The 20,061-nt window shown below is 27.3% G+C and overlaps 1 protein-coding gene across 1 annotated transcript in view; it reads left to right on the top strand.

The window, feature by feature from the left end:
• Positions 1–19,517, top strand: part of LOC145836354 (kelch-like protein 6) — a 116,689-nt gene extending 97,172 nt beyond the window's left edge. The window contains exons 2-3 of the mRNA XM_082944164.1: positions 17,794–17,941; positions 18,172–19,517. Coding sequence (XP_082800290.1) covers positions 17,794–17,941; positions 18,172–19,517 — 1,494 coding nt within the window. The remainder of the gene's footprint in view (positions 1–17,793; positions 17,942–18,171) is intronic.
• Positions 19,518–20,061: the final 544 nt, after the last annotated feature.

Here is a 20,061-nt window from a genome sequence, read left to right on the forward strand (position 1 = left end):
ATGGAAGTGTTACAGTTAGGTCCTCTAGTTTAAAAAACATTAGAAATTTAAAAACTACTTTTTCTCAAGTATATTTTTCATACTCTGTTGAGAATTTTTTTTTGAGAGGTTCAGCGCTTAGAGATTGTATTTTTGATCCAAATTGCGATACAGGGCATGTTTCGCGTGACAACAGTGAATAAATTTAAGTTTCCTTCAGTTTCGCTTCTTCAGCTTAAGTTTTAGATTCAGATTCAGTTTATTTTATAAATTAATTGTGTTACTCATTTTGAAATTTTAGTTTAATCTTTTAGTTTTTGTAATCTTGTTACGTTTTCTTTTATATTTTTCGTTATATATTTGTGGTTTCATAAATTTAAATTCTAAAATTCTAATTCATTTATAATTTCAAAACTTAAATACAAAGAAGTTAAATTATTTTTTTCTTGATATGATTAGATTTAAGTTGGTTAAGACGTTTCGTAGCATAATGAGTTGTAAAACCACTTAAAATGACAAAATTGCATAAATGATATATAGAAAAATATAAAAAGTTACTGTTATATTAACGATCTAATTTAATAAAAAAAATTACTTCTTACAATTTAAATTCTTTAGGTTACATATTTTTAATCTAAGATTAAAGGGCATAAAAATACTACATAACTAAATTTAAGATAATAAATGAACTAATTACGTATACTATACTGCCGGGTAATGTTGTTACTACCTGTAATCTAGCTATAGGAGGCTTAGTATGGTGGATGATATTGGTGCTTTAGTAGATGATCGACTAAGACATATCAAACCCATTATAATAAAACAACATTAAAAAACTAAAAAAGCAAATGATATTAATAAAAAGAAAAAAAAGCAATATAAAAGAAAATAACAAACAAAAAGCAATAAAAACAAAGCAAAAATAAAAAAGAAAAAAAAAACGCAAACAAAAAAAAAATAAAAAAAGCAAAAAATAAAAGCAAAAAAAAAAAAACTGAAAACAAACGTAAACAAAAAAAAAAAAAAAGAGAATAGAAAAATACAAAAGTAATAGAAAAAAATGTTGTTTTAACGTTAATATAAAAAGTACGTTACTTGTTTATTTATTGTAATATTTAACCATAATTTTTATGCCCTAAATACCGTATAGCTTGAAGCCTTTTAAATGCTCAAGCTAATTAACTGCAAATGCAACCTAAAGAATTTAATTTGTATGTAAATAATTTATAAAGTCTAACTGTACGTTTAAAAATATATTGCAAGTTATTCACCTTTTCTGAATTTGTCATTTTCTTGTGATTTGAATTTTCACTAAGCGCCGAAACGTAGTGACCTCCTATGAGACAATTAAAAAAAAATTTGATGTAATTTTCCATACGATTTGCCAAATCGTTATTTTTTTCAGATTTTAAAAAAAATAATTCTTTAAAAGACAATGTGGCCTATATGACCGGGGAAACCCGGTGAACCCCCGCCACACGAAACAAAAAGGGGGTAACCCGCACCACGGCGCTGGCTTCACCGTAGCGGTGCGGTCCAGTAGCTGTTTTGTGGTGCGATTGCCTGACGGATGAGAAAAATTGAAACAATTTGATTTGCCTGTTGCAATCAAAGTTCAACGTCAGGAAATTGCACCTCAAAACAGTGAAGCTAACAGCGCCATCTTTTTTAATTTTAGACAAAGTTAATTGTTGATGTTTGTGTCATATAATGTTCATCTAAGATATTGATAGAAACGCTTTTATAAACGATTTATGATAATTTTGTGAACTATTGAAAAATACTTTTTTTTTTTGTCTAGTAGGTAACATTGATTCTAAAGTTTTTGAATTGCTTATATTTATGTTAATATAGTTTTTATGCAACAACTAGCAATATATATGTACCACTTTTAATTTGTTAAACTTCATTTCATGTTTAATAAAAACTTAATAAAAAAGTTTAATCTTTAAAAGCTGAAGTTTAATCATTTTTTACACATTGATCAGGGTTTCAAGTTTTTTCAGGCTGCTTTTAAGGTTTAAAAAAAGATTTGAATTTTTTTAACAAGGAGAAAATGTAATTTGTATATACATGTCAAAACAAACTTCTTGTTAGTATAATTACATTTATTGGTTAAAAAAATATTTTAAACACATCTATGTATTTGCTATTTAGAATTCCCATCAATTTTTTGAACAGCTAACTTTATTCACAGCAAAACTTCAAAGTAGATATAAAAAGAGTTTTGAAAAAGAACAATAAGAAAATAGTGGGCAAACTCTAAAAATTTAAAAAGAAAATAGAAACACTAACAGGTGAGAAATTTTGTGTTTTATTAATTTTAGATAATATAAGTCGGTGTAATTTGTGTCGATAATCTATGTTATTCTTACAGATGCCTTTATTAATGATGTGTAATATTTGTCTAAAATATTTCAACAAGTTATCGTTTTTTTCTATTAGATAATAATAGATCAAAAGTTTTTTAATTGATAATAATTATGTAAAAGCATAGTTTTTTCAATTTTTATACAACTTTATACAAATTATATATATATGCTACTTTTAGTTTTTTAACTCATTTTAGTGTTAAAAAACAACCAAAATAAGAAGTTTGATAATATTTAAAAGCTGAAGCTAAAGTAAAATATAAATTATATAGCACTTTTAAATGTTCTATTTATAATAAATTAGGTATACTATCAAAATCCACCCGCGTTCAAAATCCACCCAATTTTTAATTTTATTTCCTGTATTTATTATTTTATTTTATATACTTTTTGCTTTTTTTCATCAATTTTTTTATTTGTTTTTGACTATCACTGTTACCCCTAACCCTTACTTTCGATTGCTAAGCGGTTCCCGAATTTGACTGGGTGGATTTTGATCGCGGGTGGATTTTGCATGTGTTCCATAAATTTGTACTATTATTACGTCATAAGAGCCGGAGATAGCTTTTTAAACACAATTAAGTATACCCCATCGTGAGCATGAGTAGCTCAGTCGGTAGAGCGTTGGACTTTTAATTTAACGATCAGGGGTTCAAGTCCCGTGCTAGACTTTATATACTTTAAAACAGCCTAATAATTTAAAAAAGAAGATAAAATATAGTTAAAATACATCATAAAATAAGTTTCTTGATTTATAAACACCTTTATGGGTTTAAAAAACACTTGTTTTAAAAAATGATGTGCATATAAAATACATTAAAAATACTGTATGTTTACTTACCCTTTTGTTATCATTCACATCACTAGTTTTTATTTATATGACAAACAATTTTTTCCGAAATTGCTTATAACTGTTTCAGTTCTTATTTCATCAATTGTCAAAGCTAAAACATATTTAAGTTTATTGAGTGAACAAATTTTTCATGATATATGTTATGACATTTAAAACAAAAGTTATCAAGTTAGTCAATTTTTAAAAAATGTGAATGAACAAGTGTTTTAAGTTACAAATTTTTAATTATTTTCTCTATAATTGCAACAATATGAAAAATCGACAAAAAAAAATCACATTTTTGATATGTTTACGGATTAAGTACATACCTTTTAACAAATAGCTTTGTACCGCGTGAGCGGTAATTGTCTCTTTTTTTGAAAAAAACTTTTTGTAAAACATTATTTTTCCTGAAATTTTAAGCTTATGCTTTTTTAATTGTTCTAAATTGCCAAAATACTTAAAGCTTTTAAGGTTAAGGTTAATGTCCAAAGAAAAAATAGTTTATACTAAAAGTGTTTTGTAACAAGGTCTGAATTTTTAAGCCCTGACTTATTGGTTTCAGTCGTTTTTTTGGCCTGCTTATATCTGCCTCTCTCGTACTTTATAATCACAATATACAAAACCAAATCCATTGGATTCAGATTTTTTGGGCGCTTTGATGTCAGTACTTAAGTTTTCAAGTTTGAATATATATCAAAAAAGACAATTCAATTTAAAAGTCTAGTTAAGGATTATTAATATCAAATAGCAGCCTCAGATTTGGTTTGATATATTTGTAGTTTTAGAATCAACTGTTAAAAGAAAACCGAAAAAAAAACACCATAACAACTCAAAATGGTTTTATTCACTTTGAGTTACCAAAAAGTTTAAACAAGAATTATACTTTTATTATTACAAATAAAAGTTGTGCACAATTTAAAGAAAGTTTTATGGTGGCATTATTTGTTTTTAAAATAAAACACTGTAAATTTAAAAACAATGCTTAGACTAGTAAAATAAAATTTACATAAAAGATCAAAAAAAATTCAGCTATCGAAAGGTATAAGTTTTGAAGTTTCTAACAAAGGGAAAATTTGCATAAACATTAGGCGGGCTTATATGACCGCGCATAAACTAAATTATGTTTTTATTTGTGACGTAAACAATCAAATAAGATTTTAGAAGAATATTAATTTTTCATTTGAATCATTTCTCTAGAAAACCTTGTGTTGTAAGTACATCTAGTTAACAGTATATTTTTTTTGTTGACAATTTTTTCTTGTTCTTTTTTTACAATGCATGAATTATTATGAATTAATATGAAAACATCAATGAGCTAGTACATGTTGCAAGCTTTAGATGATATACGATCAACTTCTTTAAACAAATAATTTTGTCTGTTGAACATATGTGTTTTATCAACATCTTTTGATAAACAACTCTTTACTTTTTTCTGTTGAAATTTCAATCAGTTACATGTTTTTTTCTTCTTGTTGTAACTGTAACTACTTAGGTAGAAACTTATTTTTAAGTTCGGAGTTATGACTTCTTAGTATCAATATTTCTATTGAAACTTATGAAGCAATAATGTTATAAAACAGTTAAATTATTTTCACAGTTTCAAGCAATTTAACAGTAGTAAAGTTTGAATTCTTTGTTTCAATCTTACAAAATACTTTCTAATTGTAATAAATTAACATCTTTGGACAAATAACTGTTTACTTTTGTGTGATGAAAATTTAAACAGTTACAAGTTGTGTTCTTCTATTGTAACTGTAACTATAGAGGTACAAACTTATTTTAAGCTTTTAGTTATTATTTATTACTATCAATATTTCTATTTAAACATGTAAAACAATAGCGTTAAAAAATACTTGAAATAATTTCAAAGTTTCAAGCAATCACAAGCATTAAAGTTTCAAGCAACTACAAGTTGAACTATTTGATTTCTTTGTTTCCACCTTAGATAACTGTTATATATAGATATTTTCCAACTGTTACAAATTAACTCTTTTGAACTTACAATTGTTTCTAATTTTGAGATTGTATTTGCATATTTTTAGATGATTGCTTTATGCCTAGGTAGCTATTTTGAAATCCACTGTCTTTTTGCTTTAATTCTATATGATTTCTCTCATGAATACTTTATATTCAAGTATAGCTAGTTCAGGCTGTTTTAAGCATTTAAGAGTATAAATTAAACATAAGTATGACTTGATCAATTGTACTTTTGTTCAGTTTATATTGTTACTTGCTATTCATGTTAGATAAGAGATCGGTTTTAGTCAGTTAAAGTGAATTTTTAAAAATTGTTTACTATAATAATATTTTCACAATTTACGTGTGGTGGTAGGCATATGTATAAAAAAACAATTTAAAAACAATCTGTTTAATCAAATTAAGTCAACGAGTTTGCTATTCTTTTGCAATTTATTTATTACTACACTTTTAGGAACTGACCAAAAACCGGTGTTCTATCTGATTTGACTATTTATAACATGATGGCTAATAAAAAAGACTCGATTAAAAACTGTTGAAAATGTTCATTTTTCTTTTTTTGTTAACTTTGAAAATTATTTTTGGAGTGTAGAATTATCAAAATTTTTGGGAAATTCCTTAATGTGAAAGTATAAAATATAATAAAGGGTAGCGAACCAATTTCAAAATATCGACGAAGTCCTACGCTGGCGGACACCTTCGGTGTCCTGGCTCCGGACTTTGTCGATATTTTGAAATTGGTTCTTAGGGCGTCGTCGTAATGCTTACGCCGGTTGAATAAGTTTTCTCTTTGATACAGGAACTCTAAATAACCACATTTATAATAAAGTCGAAATTTTTGTTTTAGATCAGTAAAATTGGCTTATATTTATTATAAGGAAAACAGGGTTTAGCTTGGTATAGTTTTTAAGTGCAACTAGATCAGAAGATTATTATATATGTTACAAGAAGTGTATTTTACACGATAACCACACACCCGGCTATAGAGAAAAATAGTATTTGTGCAACATATAAATTTATATATAGATCTAAAAATAAGTTGCCAAATATTATACTAGTAACAAGGCAACTAGTATGAAAATATATTCATTTTTTTACAAATGAAAAATTTTGAAACTTTCAATTAACAACTTTACTAAGCGATAAGCAGCCTAGGATTATGACGGTGATAATACATTTAGTTTCTTTTAATATTCAGGTAGGGATTTAAAACAATTTATTAAAGACATACTCATAGTCGTTAAGTTGAATTATACTATCCTTATATAAACTTGTACTAAACTTAACTGTATCTAACTGGTGTACGAATTGAACGGCTCTTTAAACCAATTATTTTATGCGCTTTATGTTTTCATTAAAAAAACTGTTATTGGGCTTAAACTCAAGACATTATAACAACTAAATAAAGGAAAGTTACTAAATAATAGATCTATCAAATATTAAAACTTTTTTCACTACACCCAAGCATTAATTTTATGTCTTAATCTATTTAATTATGACAAAGTAAACACAATTTAAATGCAAAAAGTTTATTCAAATGTTTATATAAATAAGTTATCTGATCCGCACTGATTCTGTTTCTGATTCTTTTCATCGTTCCGTCTCCGGCTGTGATCTCATTCTGTTTGAAAAAAATATTTAGCTTTTACTAACAAACTTATCTACTAACGCTACACTTCATTCACATTTTAATCATGCAGTTTATCATTAACTATTTAAACATTGCCTTTAATCTATTAATCATTTGAGCATATCTCAGGGTTGTCAAAAATTTTTTCATGTTTTGAAAATACAATTTTTTTTTTCCACCTTGAGTATGACATAAATTTCAAGGTAAGGAATTCGTTAAATTTAATAACGTTAATGAGGAGATACTGTAATGCTACTTTGAATGTGGTTTATAAAAATTTAAGTGATGATGTCAAATAAAAACTATTGTATAACAAAGACTTCAGAAATTCATTGTTTTTTCGTAAGAATTGATGATAAAAATTCCAGTAATTTTTGTTCAATTTCTAGATGGTTTTTAGCTAACCCTGATAGATGTGTTTCGCAATAGTTATGTGATCAAAATGGATATTTGTTTAATTTAAAATAATAAAACCGAGCTTTTTAAAATTAGCATAAAATTGAGCATCAAACAATTATGGACTTTATTTTGTTCTGTTTATGGTTTGGCAATAAAATACCTAAGAAACTGGTACAAAATGGTTACTTTACAGTAATAAAATACAATAAAAATGTTCAAAGTTTGTTAAATTAGTTACTAAGAAGTAGGTCAATAGTGATATATATTTAAGGTAAACTTTGAAAACGCTTCCTAAAATACATATGTTCAAAAAATAATCAAGGAAGTTGTTACAAAATGTATTATTACACGACTTTATAACAACATTTCAGAAAACAATTCACAAGCAAGATGACCACTTTATTTAGATAATATATCATCATGTTTGTATTACTTTTTTTTAAAATCGATCAACTTTATTATTGACTAGCATTAGTTAACTAAATAGGACTATTTATTATCCTCAGAACTTGTAAAACTAAGAGATTTATGTTTTTAAATTTGTGTTAAGGTGTTTTATAAACTACTTGTTATTACAACATGGCTTCTTGTTTGGTAAACTTATTCACTATAAGTTTAAAAACAATTACAAGTTCAAACGAATGATTTTCAAACATACTATGTAGAAATTACCTTGCGGATGATGCATTCAAAGTGGGAAGAGGAATTGACTCGTAAAGGCCAATCACTCTGGGGATCTGTCTACTGACCTTCACTCAAAGAGAGAGCTTCATGGAAATCCTGTTTAAAAGATTCAATTTAAAAATATTCTTACTATCAGATGTAAGCCCTAATACATAAACCTATCATTTACTTTTATCTGATGACTAATATTTTTATTACTTTCAGCGCTTTAATTCATATATTAAAAAAATAGGAAAAAATGTTTTATAAATTCGTAGTAATGAGTCTAATTTGGGGTGAAAGGTATGATTTTTAACTGCAACAAACTGGTTTGTTTTGGTTTGAATAATTAAATATTTACTTTAAAAACTTAAGTTACTCTACAAAAAATACAAATAATGTGTAAACTTAATCTTGGCATATACCTCTCTTAAAACTTATTTCATAAATTTAAACAACTTTAAAAAATTATAAAGAGATAAAGTATACACATCAACTTGATCCATAAAATACTAAACTAACTGCATAACTATAAAGAACTTAACTATTTACTTAAACAAAAAACACTTAGATTTTAAAATTATGCTAGATAAACTTTTGTGTATATATCAGTTTCACTATGGAAGTGTCCTTGCTACAGATTATCAATACTAAAAAGCTTACAAAATCTGCTTGTTAAAGTAGGGTACTTGTTCAATATGTTAATAGAAATTTTTTGCAGTTTTATAAAGGATATTTTATTTCGAAAGCAAAGTTATTGGATTCTATTAGCAAATTTCTATCGTGACGTAACTATAGTGGTAGGATGGAGCTGATTTTCATTTCTACTGATACTGACGTCGTTCAAAGGACGCATACAAATTTTCATCAACAATAATCGAGTTACTTTGCTGAAATCGTGTTCCAATTTTATTTTTACAATTTCCACTGTGAGGAGTTTTTTATCTTAACTTATACCAGGTGAAGGCATTGGAAATAAAGTTAAATATTTTTGTAAATTTCTAGGAAAATTTTGGAATTTTTTTCTGACTTCAAAGGACTTTTAATTAATTTTTACCGTTTGAAGGCTTTGGAAAACAAGGAATTTTGTAAAATTAAAATGACATAATCTGACTTTTTTTTTAATTTTATCAAATTTCCTGCCTTTTCCTGACTTTTTTAAAACCCCCCATTTTTTCCTGATTTTTTTCTTTTTTTTTAATTTCTCCTGACTTTTCCTGATTTCCTGACTTTTCCTGACCGAGTGGCAACCCTGATGCTAGATTAAAAAAAAAATTCATTTTGCTTTTTAATTTTAGTGGCAAACTTGCTAATATTTTAGGAAACAATAATTTTTTAGTGGTAAGTTGTCATCAAGCTTATTTATAATATTTTGTATAAAATTGTGGATGGGTAAAAATAATCAAGTATGGTCTTCTATTTAATTTAATCATAGCCTTTTGTTGATTTCTATTATTTTAAAATTAAAAAACGTTGAGTTTAAGAAAAACATTGGAATACAAATAAGTTTTCTTTTGGCCAAACTTTAACATTTAAAACCATCACAATACTCAAAGTGATGTACTAACAAAGTGAGCAAATCTAACTTTGTTGTAACAATATTTTAAATATTTAATTAATTATTTAATAAATTAGTTCGCATCCTAAAAAACATTCTTAGCTTATGTTCATTAGTCTTTAAAACAAGTTTAAAGTTTTTTTGTTAAATTTTACTTTTTACTTGTAATGACCACACTAATTTTTATGTTAAATGAAAAATGATAATGATAAATATACTTAATATTAACAATAATGATAATTTTTACTTGCAATTATTTGAACATTCTGTTGAGTTAAAAGCAATACTAGATTCTATTCCAGTTATTAGGTCAAAAATGAACATTAATTATAAACTACATCACTTATAAACATCACTGAATGAGTTTAATTCAATTTAGATAACATTGTCATCTTTACTTTCTCTAAATTTAACTTTTTATGATTTATTGTAGCTATTAGTACAAAAGCAAGAACTATAACATATTTACCTTGTTACTGCCCTAAGTGAGCAGTTAGAGACCTTCCTGGGTTGAGGTCCAGTTGTTGTGTGCTTACAGATGATTCATGTGCATCATTGCTCAAAATTTCCTCAAGACCCTTGCACATTCTAAAGTTGTAAAAACCTGTCAACACATATAAAATGTAGAAAAAATAACAAGTTATAATCAACACTTGTAACCTTAAAACTTTAATTTGTAAATTACTTATATAAACATAAAAGGTGTTAAAGCAATAAAAGAGACAAACAATTTTGTTTTTTTTTAATACTACGGCTTATCTATGACAGGCTTTTGAAGCATTGAAGCCAATCTAATCTGAGTGACTTAAAACTTATCAATTAGCCTTATGTTAAATTAAAAACAATAAATAGTGAAAAAATTATGTTAGTCAAGTAGTAATATTTAATTACTCAAGAAAAATAAAGACTTGTTATACTGAAGTACACAAAAAAATACCAAATGTATTAACATGGTATTAATACCAGTCTGGATATTTCTTAAAATATTTCCAATGCACCACATAATTTAAATTTCCAAAACATAATGATTATTTATACAAATTATATTATACTTGTGAAAAAAAAACTTTAGTTTTTGGATGTCATATACTTGAAAATTTAAATACATAATATAGTTTACATAAACCAATAATAATGGGGACTTTATTATTTTACACTATCTTATTAAAACAAAAAGTTTTTTCACTCTTTAAAAGACTTTTTATTAGAACTTTTAACAAATAAAAACTAGCTCTGAGAACTAAAAAAAAGCCAACTCATGCAATAATTAGTAGAATACTTACCAAGTCAGAGCTAGTCTCAAAAGGAAACAATTAAAATATAATATGATGAGAAAAAATAAAAAACAAAGTACATTCCAACCATTATTAATGGATGATTGTTTAAATATGGTGACAAATATTTGGAAGGATATTTACAGAAAAACATATGATGTACTTTTCTATTATAAAACTGATATGAACTAGCAAACTATATTAAATTTACTGCATTTCATTAGGCTTGTCACTTTTTTCAATTCTATTTTTGCACTTTAAAATTTGCCGCAATGGAACTCTATTTCAAAATAAATTTTTATTTACCATCTGACTTTTAAGTCAAAAAGTTATTTATTATACCCAATCAAACTTTGCACACAAATAGTTTAGTTATATGACAGTAAATAATACTTAATTTTTCTTTAAAACTTTGTAGGAATTATTTATATTGTCATGATATTTAGAACAGCACAACCAAACTAAAAACAAGATTATATTAAGGAACATATGTGTTGTATAGGAGCTTTTGATATATTAAATTGCAATAAAAACAAAATTTACCTTTATTATAGCTGCTAGGATTGAACCACTTCACACTTTTTAGGTGGGCAAACATCTGCAATACAATATAGTACAACTTGATGAATAGCATAAATTATAATTCAATTACATTTAGCTAAACTTTACATTATGTTTTGCTACCAATTTAAATAAAATAGTCATGTAGACCAACAATTTAGTTTGGAAACTAGGGTCAAATATTGGTTGTTTAATCAGGCTATTTAGTATTAGGTTGAAGGTTAATTCACCAGTACAAGGATTTATTTATCTTTTACTGATTTAGATATGTTCTTGGGGTTGTTTAAACAGTGTTGTTTATTCAACCCTGTACACTTCAAATACCTATATATAGAATTGTTCCCAACTATAGTTAGAAATGAGTGTCTTTAAATATTACTTTAAATCTAAAAATAACAAAATATACAACTTTTACAAACTTTGGTTAGTAGTAGAAGTGTCCATCTTCTCCAAACTAATGCTGACTTGGAAACTTTTACTTTAAAATTATAGAGTGTGATATAATAACAATTTCTTCATTTGTAACATTTGAAAACAAAATGTAATAGATAACATGTCACTTAAAGTTTTAAATAATCGAAAACTAAAATAACATTTATCTTCTGTAAATTATTTTACTTAAATAGTGTAAAAATTCATCTAGAATTTTAAGAACATTATTGGTTTTTTTTCAACAATTTTGTAAAGAAAAGAATGTTGTTTAGCAGAAGAACAAGAATGTTAAAACATTTCAGAATACTTTATATAACTTTTGTTTGTTATAACTTAAAACTTCATGTTCAAGTAGCTTTGACTATACGCTACAGTGGCAACTGGGTTGTGTGAATCTTGATTAAGGTTAATAAAGGTTGAATAATGTCTGAAAAACACATATGCATCAATAGCATAATTTTAAAACATACAAAACAGCAATGAAAAGTGCAGCTAAAAAAAATAAACTAAAAGTAAAGTTATCTATTATCTATGTGCTGTCCATTTTATATGAATAAAAGCAAGTTGCTTTCTCTGGTTACATCAACCAGTTTTTTTTTTATTTATATTTAAGAGTGATTTCTTAAAAGAGATATCTTAAAATCGTTTAGATAAATTATAATGAGAGTGAGACCGTTTTGCTTTGAAATAAACTACTGAAATTAAGTTAGGCTACAAAAGAGAACTCAAAAACTTACAACAATACCAATTTAATCTTTTTTTCAAATAAATTATTTTTCAACTAAGTTGTTTTTTTAATTGTAGTTTTTCTTAGGTTTTTTAACTGTTTAAAAATTATAATTTTGTTTGAAAGAAAATATACAAAATTCTGATAGCTCAAATAGTTTTATACAATGCTAATACCAAGATTTATGTAATCATTTTATTATAAAATTGCTAAATTATTAAGCAAAACGTGTTAATTTATTTTCTTATGGTTTATTAGTAGATTATTAGTATTAACTTAAAGTATATAGAAATTTGATGCTTTGTTTTCACAAAAATGTATGCTCTACATAAATCTTTTATATTTAGAAAGTTTATTACTTATTTTTAATCAAAGTATTGTTTTACTAAAAAATCTTCTTTTCCTATACATTTATTCATGTTTTAAAAACTATTTAACTTTTTTGTCTGCTATTAAACTAATTTTTTACTTGTACATAATATTCTTTATAAATTTGAAAATTATATTTTAGTAAACAGCCATTTTAGTAAAACTTGTCAATATCTAACTCTAACATCAATTTGGCTTCTTGGTTTTCAAACTCAAAGTAGAAACTTTGTTCATTTATTTTATAATATAAAAGAATTGTTTTAAATTTTACATGAACTGCTTTTTAGCAACCAGCTTGTAATTTGTTTGAAATAAGAGTAAAACCACATAGTTTTTCATTTCATAACTTAAAATGTTATTTAAAGTGATAATTTTACTGCATAGCTTTTTATCTTTAAAAGAGCTAATAACAGTACTACTATTTGAAACTGTATTTATTATAAAACAATTTTTTTTTGACATATATGATAGTTTTATAGTTTAGTGCAACATAGTTTTTTAGATTGTTATAAAAGAATTAAAAGGTTAAGTTTAAGTATTGATTAACTCATTTATGATTGAAGTTATTACAATTATGAAAAAAAAGTAAATTAATAGTTAGAGTTATTCATTTTGTTTACTTTGAGGATAAAAACTAAGTAATAAAATTGAAAAGAGTTGATATGTTTATTTCATTATTAATTAAGACAGTTAGTTACTTAAAGCAGCATTTCCTAAAGTTGACCTCCATGGCCACCTAAAGCTTGCCGTGACAGAAATTTAGGTGGCCATGAGTACTAAAAAGGCCATATGGGGACCTTATGAAAAAATATTTTTCAAAGTTTGAAACTTACACTAAATATTTTATAGTTGATTATGGAGATAAATACAAAAAAATTCTAGGGTTAATTGAATGGTAATTTTTCAAGTATCTAGTTGGAGGGAGCTATAGCTTTTTTAATTTCTAAAAATGGGTCTTTTGAAAAAAAAGTTTTGGAGTCCCTGACTTCAAGAGTATTAAAAGTTTAATTCTTTAAATTTTTTTTTTCAAATGTTTAGTTTTTTGCATTAACATTAAATTTTATTTTGTAATAACTATTTATTTTACTCCACTATGTACGTTCAAATATATATATATACAAAGTAATATACTATTTTTGGTAGCTGTCAAATCTGCACGAGCGTACAAAATTGGACGAGGGCACAAAGTTAAATGAAGATACTTTTACACTAAGACACTTTGTAGGGATGCCATTTACCTGGAAACCTGGAATTTGACAGTTCAAGCAAAAAGACCTGGAGTTTGAGAAATTAATGAGTAAAGTGAGTAATTAAAAAAAGGATTTTTAGAAATTTGTGAGTAAAGTGAGTAAATGTGAGTAGATTAAAAAAGTGCATTAAGTTGCGTGACTTGACAGTCAACCAGTAGTTTGACGACTTACTCATGCTGGTTGCTTGCATGTATTTCATTGCATTCGAATACATGGGAGGCTTTGCAAAATAGATGCGACAAAACAACCAAATTTAGTAAACCTGCATTTCTGATAAATTGCAATCAACTTAGAGTAATGTGATTACTTTAGTAATGTTTTTCTATTTGATTAAATCAACAAAGTTGATATTCAAAATCAAAGAAACTAAAAGTAAACACAGCAAATGAATTTGCTTTTTATATTAGAAAAAAGTGCCATTTTACAGATAAAATTCGCACATTTTGTGTGACTATGACATTATAATATATAACAGGGTTGTCACTTTACATAGAAACCTGAAAAACCTGTAATTTGACAGTTTAGGCAAAAACAACTGAAAAAACCTAGATTTGAAAATTCTAGGATTTTTATTTTCAAGATATATCAATTTCCAGGTTTTTTCAGTTGTTTTTGCCTAAACTGTCAAATTACAGGTTTTTCAGGTTTCTATGTAAAGGACAACCCTGTTATATATTATAATGTCATAGTCACACAAAATGTGCGAATTTTATCTGTAAAATTGTACTTTTTTCTAATATAAAATATATAAAACTTAAATACTTATAGTTTTTATGGCTTATAAATCTGTAGTTTTAGCTTACTTTGTTGTTTTCGAAACAATAATATTTTATCATTACCTTTTTGCTGATATTGTTAGTGAATGGAAGTCATTAAAAAAGAAATAAAAACATTACTTTGTACTTATTACGAAAATGCTACAATTTTTCTACAGAAAAATATGAGGTGAACACAAAACTCTCCAATCTTTTTTTTAAATTTAGTAAAGTAAACAATGCACATTTTGTATGTTGTCATTTTTTTTATTTTAGCACCAGATGAATTTCGAATAATTCTGACAATTAAATATTTTTCTTAAAATTTTTCAAAAAGTAAAAAAACCTTGAAAGCTATTTAGATTAGTTACAATCTTAATCAGTTATAGGACTTACTTCTATGACTTAGTTCTTGTTATAAAAATGTAATATTTTAACTATTTATTACAAGTTTTAAAATATTAAACAATTATTTAATAAAATAGCTTATCAAGAATTAATAAAAGATAACACGTTCGAACTAAGAAAAGAATTAAGTAGACTTTTAGCTGTTTGTATTAAACCAACATAACGTCTTTTAAAGAACCATCATAAACGAATTTAGTACAGGTTCCAAGATAATAAAATAAATTGCAATACTTACAGTAACTCTTTTTTAACTAAACTATAACCTACTACTAAACATTATCAAAAAAAGTAGTGCTTTCAAAAACCTTAAAGAAAATCTGAAAAACCTTGTAGAAATTTAGAAAACCTGGAAATTTTTTTTTAAAAAAGCGAGTGGCAACCTTGCACTTTTGCACGGGTTAAATTTATTTTGTTTTTTTTAACTTTTTATAAATTTTATTTTTTATTTTATTTAGTTTTTTTATATTTTCTACCTTTATTACCCCTAACCCTTACCCTCCGTCAGTAGCTTATTTATAATAGTTAATTTTTTTATTAATTTTCGTATTAATTTATTATTTAAATAATTTACCATCACTGTTACCCCTAACCCTTTCCCTTGGTAGCTTTTTTTAACTAGTTTTTATTTATTTACTAATTAATTTTTTATAAAATTTTTATTAATAATATTTTTGCTTTTATTTTTGTTATCACTGTTATTCCTAACCCTTACCCTCGTTCAGTAACTTTTTCTTTTAGTTTTTTTATTAATTTATTTTTTTTTTATTCTGTTTGTTTTATACTAAATGACCCTCCGTGCAAAATTGTAACTCGTGCAAATTTGACCTTTAGTGGTAAATTGTCTTGTGTAATTTTGTCCCCTCGTGCAGAGGTATCTTCGTGTAATTTTGTGCCCTCGTGCAATTTTGACCTGTTCCCATTATTTTAGGTTGCATTACTTTTATACAACAAAAGTTGTCTTTTTTAAATGTATTATTAATTAATATTACATTTATAGTAAAAAAAAAATTACAGCAATAACTAACTATTACTTAATCTTCTTTTGTATCTTTTTATTATATGTTATACAGTAGAAAATTGTTCTTTTTTTGTTTTGTAAACTATCTATTTCTTTTTTAGATCATAAATTTTTGGTATACTATCAAAATCTATTGGATCTAAATCCACCTGGTTTTATTAAATATTTTCTTTATTTGTTAACTTATTTATAATTATTTTGGATTTTTTAAATGTATTTTTTAATTATTTTCCACTCTAACTCTAACCCCTAATCCTACCCTCGATCGGTAAGCGGTTCTCGAATTTGACTGAGTGGATTTTGATTATGGGTGGATTTTAAACGTTTCCCAAATTTTTATGCCTTTTATTTTTATTTGATGAAGGTTAAATGATATAAACTTGTGAATTAAATTTCATATATACATTGTTTTTAACTACAATCTTGACATACTCACTGGTTTCATTGTCTTTAGATGATTTTATTTACACAATACGTGTAAGTTAATTTGAAATAACACTTAATAATTTCTAAACAGGTTTTTAATATTAGAAGACCGCAAACATAGATACATCTTACACATAGTGTTTTTCAGTAAAACAGCGGTGGTAGTACATATTCCATAACTAACTTTGTTAACTGTGATCCATAACTCTAATATTGGTTTTATATTTCAAAAAGTATCAGATGTAGCCTTACAATTAGTTTTTAAGTCTTGATTATATAAGTAAAAATTAATGTGTTTAACCAATTTGGTTTATAAAATTCAGGTGATTAAAAAAGTAAACATGTGTAACTTTATTTTTCAGCCTAGTATAAACCTAAGCTTATGAAAAATCTTAACTTAACTTTAACTTCGAAGAACTCTTTTATTTTTTAAATTGTTTGTTTTAGAACATTTTTATATTTTACGAATGGGATGTGTTTTTGAGAACTTTTATAAACTTTATAAAACTAAATGTATTTTTAATTCCACCAAAAGAACTTATCGTACTTTTTAGATCAGCTAAACTCTTCTAAATTAATAATGTTTTTTTCTGAGTTTTGAAGGTTTGTAATTTGTTCTTTAAAAACACTTGAAAGTTCATTCTAATTTACGGAAATGTTTCTTACAGTAAATGTATAAATATTTTTATTATACTTTGTTGAAGCAATCTGATTCTGTTTATTAATTTTCTTCCAGTTTTTTAATTAAAGATAATATTTTTTGTGGTATAGTCCATAGACCTTCACTGCATGTACCTGTGCACACTAGTGTCCATTAAAATTATTGTACTGTGCACATAAATTAAGGCAATTAAAAAAAAAGAGTTGTTTTGTTAACTAGAAAGTGTTTATTGTAAGATAAGTTACAACAGTTCAAACACATTAACTATGTATAATAGCTTTTAAAAATGATTAATTTTTTGTATATTCTAGTGGGCACATAGTTTATTTGAAGTAATTATGTGTACAAACAGTACACAGTTTTTTTTTTAATTTACTTTGCGCAGCTAATTAGTTATAAATCACAATTATTAAATTTTATTTACTGTTTAAAGACTAATTAAAACATGAAAAAAAACTCACTGGAAAATTGTGTAATTTTTGCCGATAAAAACAACCAGCAAAAAACCGGTCTTCAGAGGACAGAAAATTTTGGAGATGATCTTTTAATTGAATTCAACAAAACAGAAGATTACGTAGAAGTGAGCAAGCGTTCGGCTGTAAAAAAATTTCAAAGTTTACGGAGGTTTAATGGCTCGATTGAACGAGGTTAACACATGTTTAGTGTATTATATATTTTTTCTTATCTTAAGTCAATACATAGCTATGTAGAAACTTTTCAGATAAATTAATATACTGTTGCAGTTAAGTGTTTTCAAACACGACAGGAAATTTTATGTTTAATATTTATCCGAACGCTTGTTTCGTTTAGTTGTTACAGATTTTCATGACAAAGAACAAAAACACACAAGTGTACTTACTTAAAATCAATTTTCCAGGTTCACTTGCAGCAGCAGACGACGATGACCTGGTTGCGGCGACAAAGTTAAGCAAAATTTCTTTGAACAAAAGTTTGGCGAGTAAAACTGACAGAAGTTATTCTACTAAGAAGCTTAAAATTTGCAACGCCTTGACCTTTCACCAGCTTGCATCGCTTTTCAATTTATCAGGCCTTTTGAAAGCGACACAGAGTTATGTAGAGCGCTGTTTCGCGATCATAGCCGAAACCGAAAGCCTTTTGGAGCTGGATTTCGCCCTTGTCCTGAAAATACTGGCCAGCTCGGAACTTTACGTCACAACCGAGCGCGAAGTGTTGGAAGCGGCAACAAAATGGCTGAATCACAACATTGCAGAACGCAGCAAGTTCGGTGCAAAGTTGCTGCAGAAAGTTCGACTTTGCTTGCTGTCCGACAAAGACAGCTTGCTGTCCGAATGCGGCTCTCTTTTTGAAAACAGCGAAATGTACGATTTGCTGAATGAAGCTTACAAAAGCTGCAAGCTCAATTGCGAAAGCCTGTATTGCAGCCAAACCTCGTTCGGCGTGCTCGTGTGCGGGGGGTGGTATTGGCACTACGGACGCAGCCCAATAGAAAATGTAAAACAGTACAGCGTGCCCGGCTTGAACCTGGTCCGAGCCCTGCCGCCTATGAACAACGAACAAATGCTCGAAGCGACGGGTATCTGCTTGAAAGGCGACTTGTACGTGTTTGCGGGAATCCTTGTCAGAAGAAAGGCGAAGGTCGTCGTCGAAAAGTACTCCTGGGCCACCCAGCGTTGGACTCGGGTGGCCGTCATGGGCAAGTATCGGCGACAGTTTTGCGTGTGCGCGTACGGTGACAAAATTATCCTCGTCGGAGGTAGCGACGGCAACTCGATCGCCTCCTGCCTGAAATTGGACACCAGGAGCGGCAGGTTCACGAAAGCAGGGGAGATGAGGGTTGAAAGATACGACGCGGCGTGCGCCGTCTTCCAAGAAAAAGTGGTGGCGTGCGGGGGGAGTTATGACGTCACGACGGAAAAATGGAGAGATTTGCCCCACATGACTAGACAGCAAAGTAACCACGGTCTGGTGGCGGTGCGGAGCAGGCTTTTTGCCGTCGGCCTCGGCTGCGACGTTTACAACGGGGCCGAGGGAGGAGGGGCGTGGAGGGAAATGATCGCCGCGCCTCGTTTATTCTGCGGGGCGCTGTCGTTGGGGAGTAAAATTTTCCTCTTTGAAAAGAAAATCGGCAGACGGGTGTTCAGTTACGACGTTGACGCGGATAAATGGACCGAAGAAGATAAAAGCGAAGAGTTTAACTCAAAAATAAGATATTTTTCTTGCGCAAAGCTGCCATTTTATTGACGATGATCGGGAAATTTGGGTTACGACAATTCAAATTCGGACAGTTCAAACTCTGATGATTAAAATTCTAAAAAAATTGAAAGGTCTACAACTAATAAATTAATGAATATTTTTCAAACATATGTAGGTCCTATAAATATGTCCAAGTCAATATTTTTCTTTTTGCAAAACATCAATGTTTTAAGGTATGACTTGAATAAAGTCCAAACACAGTTATTTTTAGTAATTTCAAAATATATTAAAAATTTTTAACTATTTTTCCTAAAAGAAAAACTGGCTTTAGATTTTTATAAGATCTATATATTTCTTTTTTCTTTAAACTCATATTACATTTTAATATATAGTATTTTAAATGTTTTTATAACAATTTGAATTGTCCGAATTTAAATTTTCATGTACCCGGGAAATTTTGAACCGGTTACTTTAGAATTTTTTTGATACGATCAAGGCGTTTTGAAACTTGAAAAATATTTTTTACTAGCTAACGGAGTAAATTTAAATACGTGATTATTTTATATTTTGTAAAAATTTTAAAATATTTGAA

The sequence above is a fragment of the Thalia democratica genome, chromosome 5 (assembly GCF_965202585.1).
Source record: "Thalia democratica chromosome 5, ktThaDemo2.hap1.1, whole genome shotgun sequence".
Classification (NCBI taxonomy): domain Eukaryota; kingdom Metazoa; phylum Chordata; class Thaliacea; order Salpida; family Salpidae; genus Thalia; species Thalia democratica.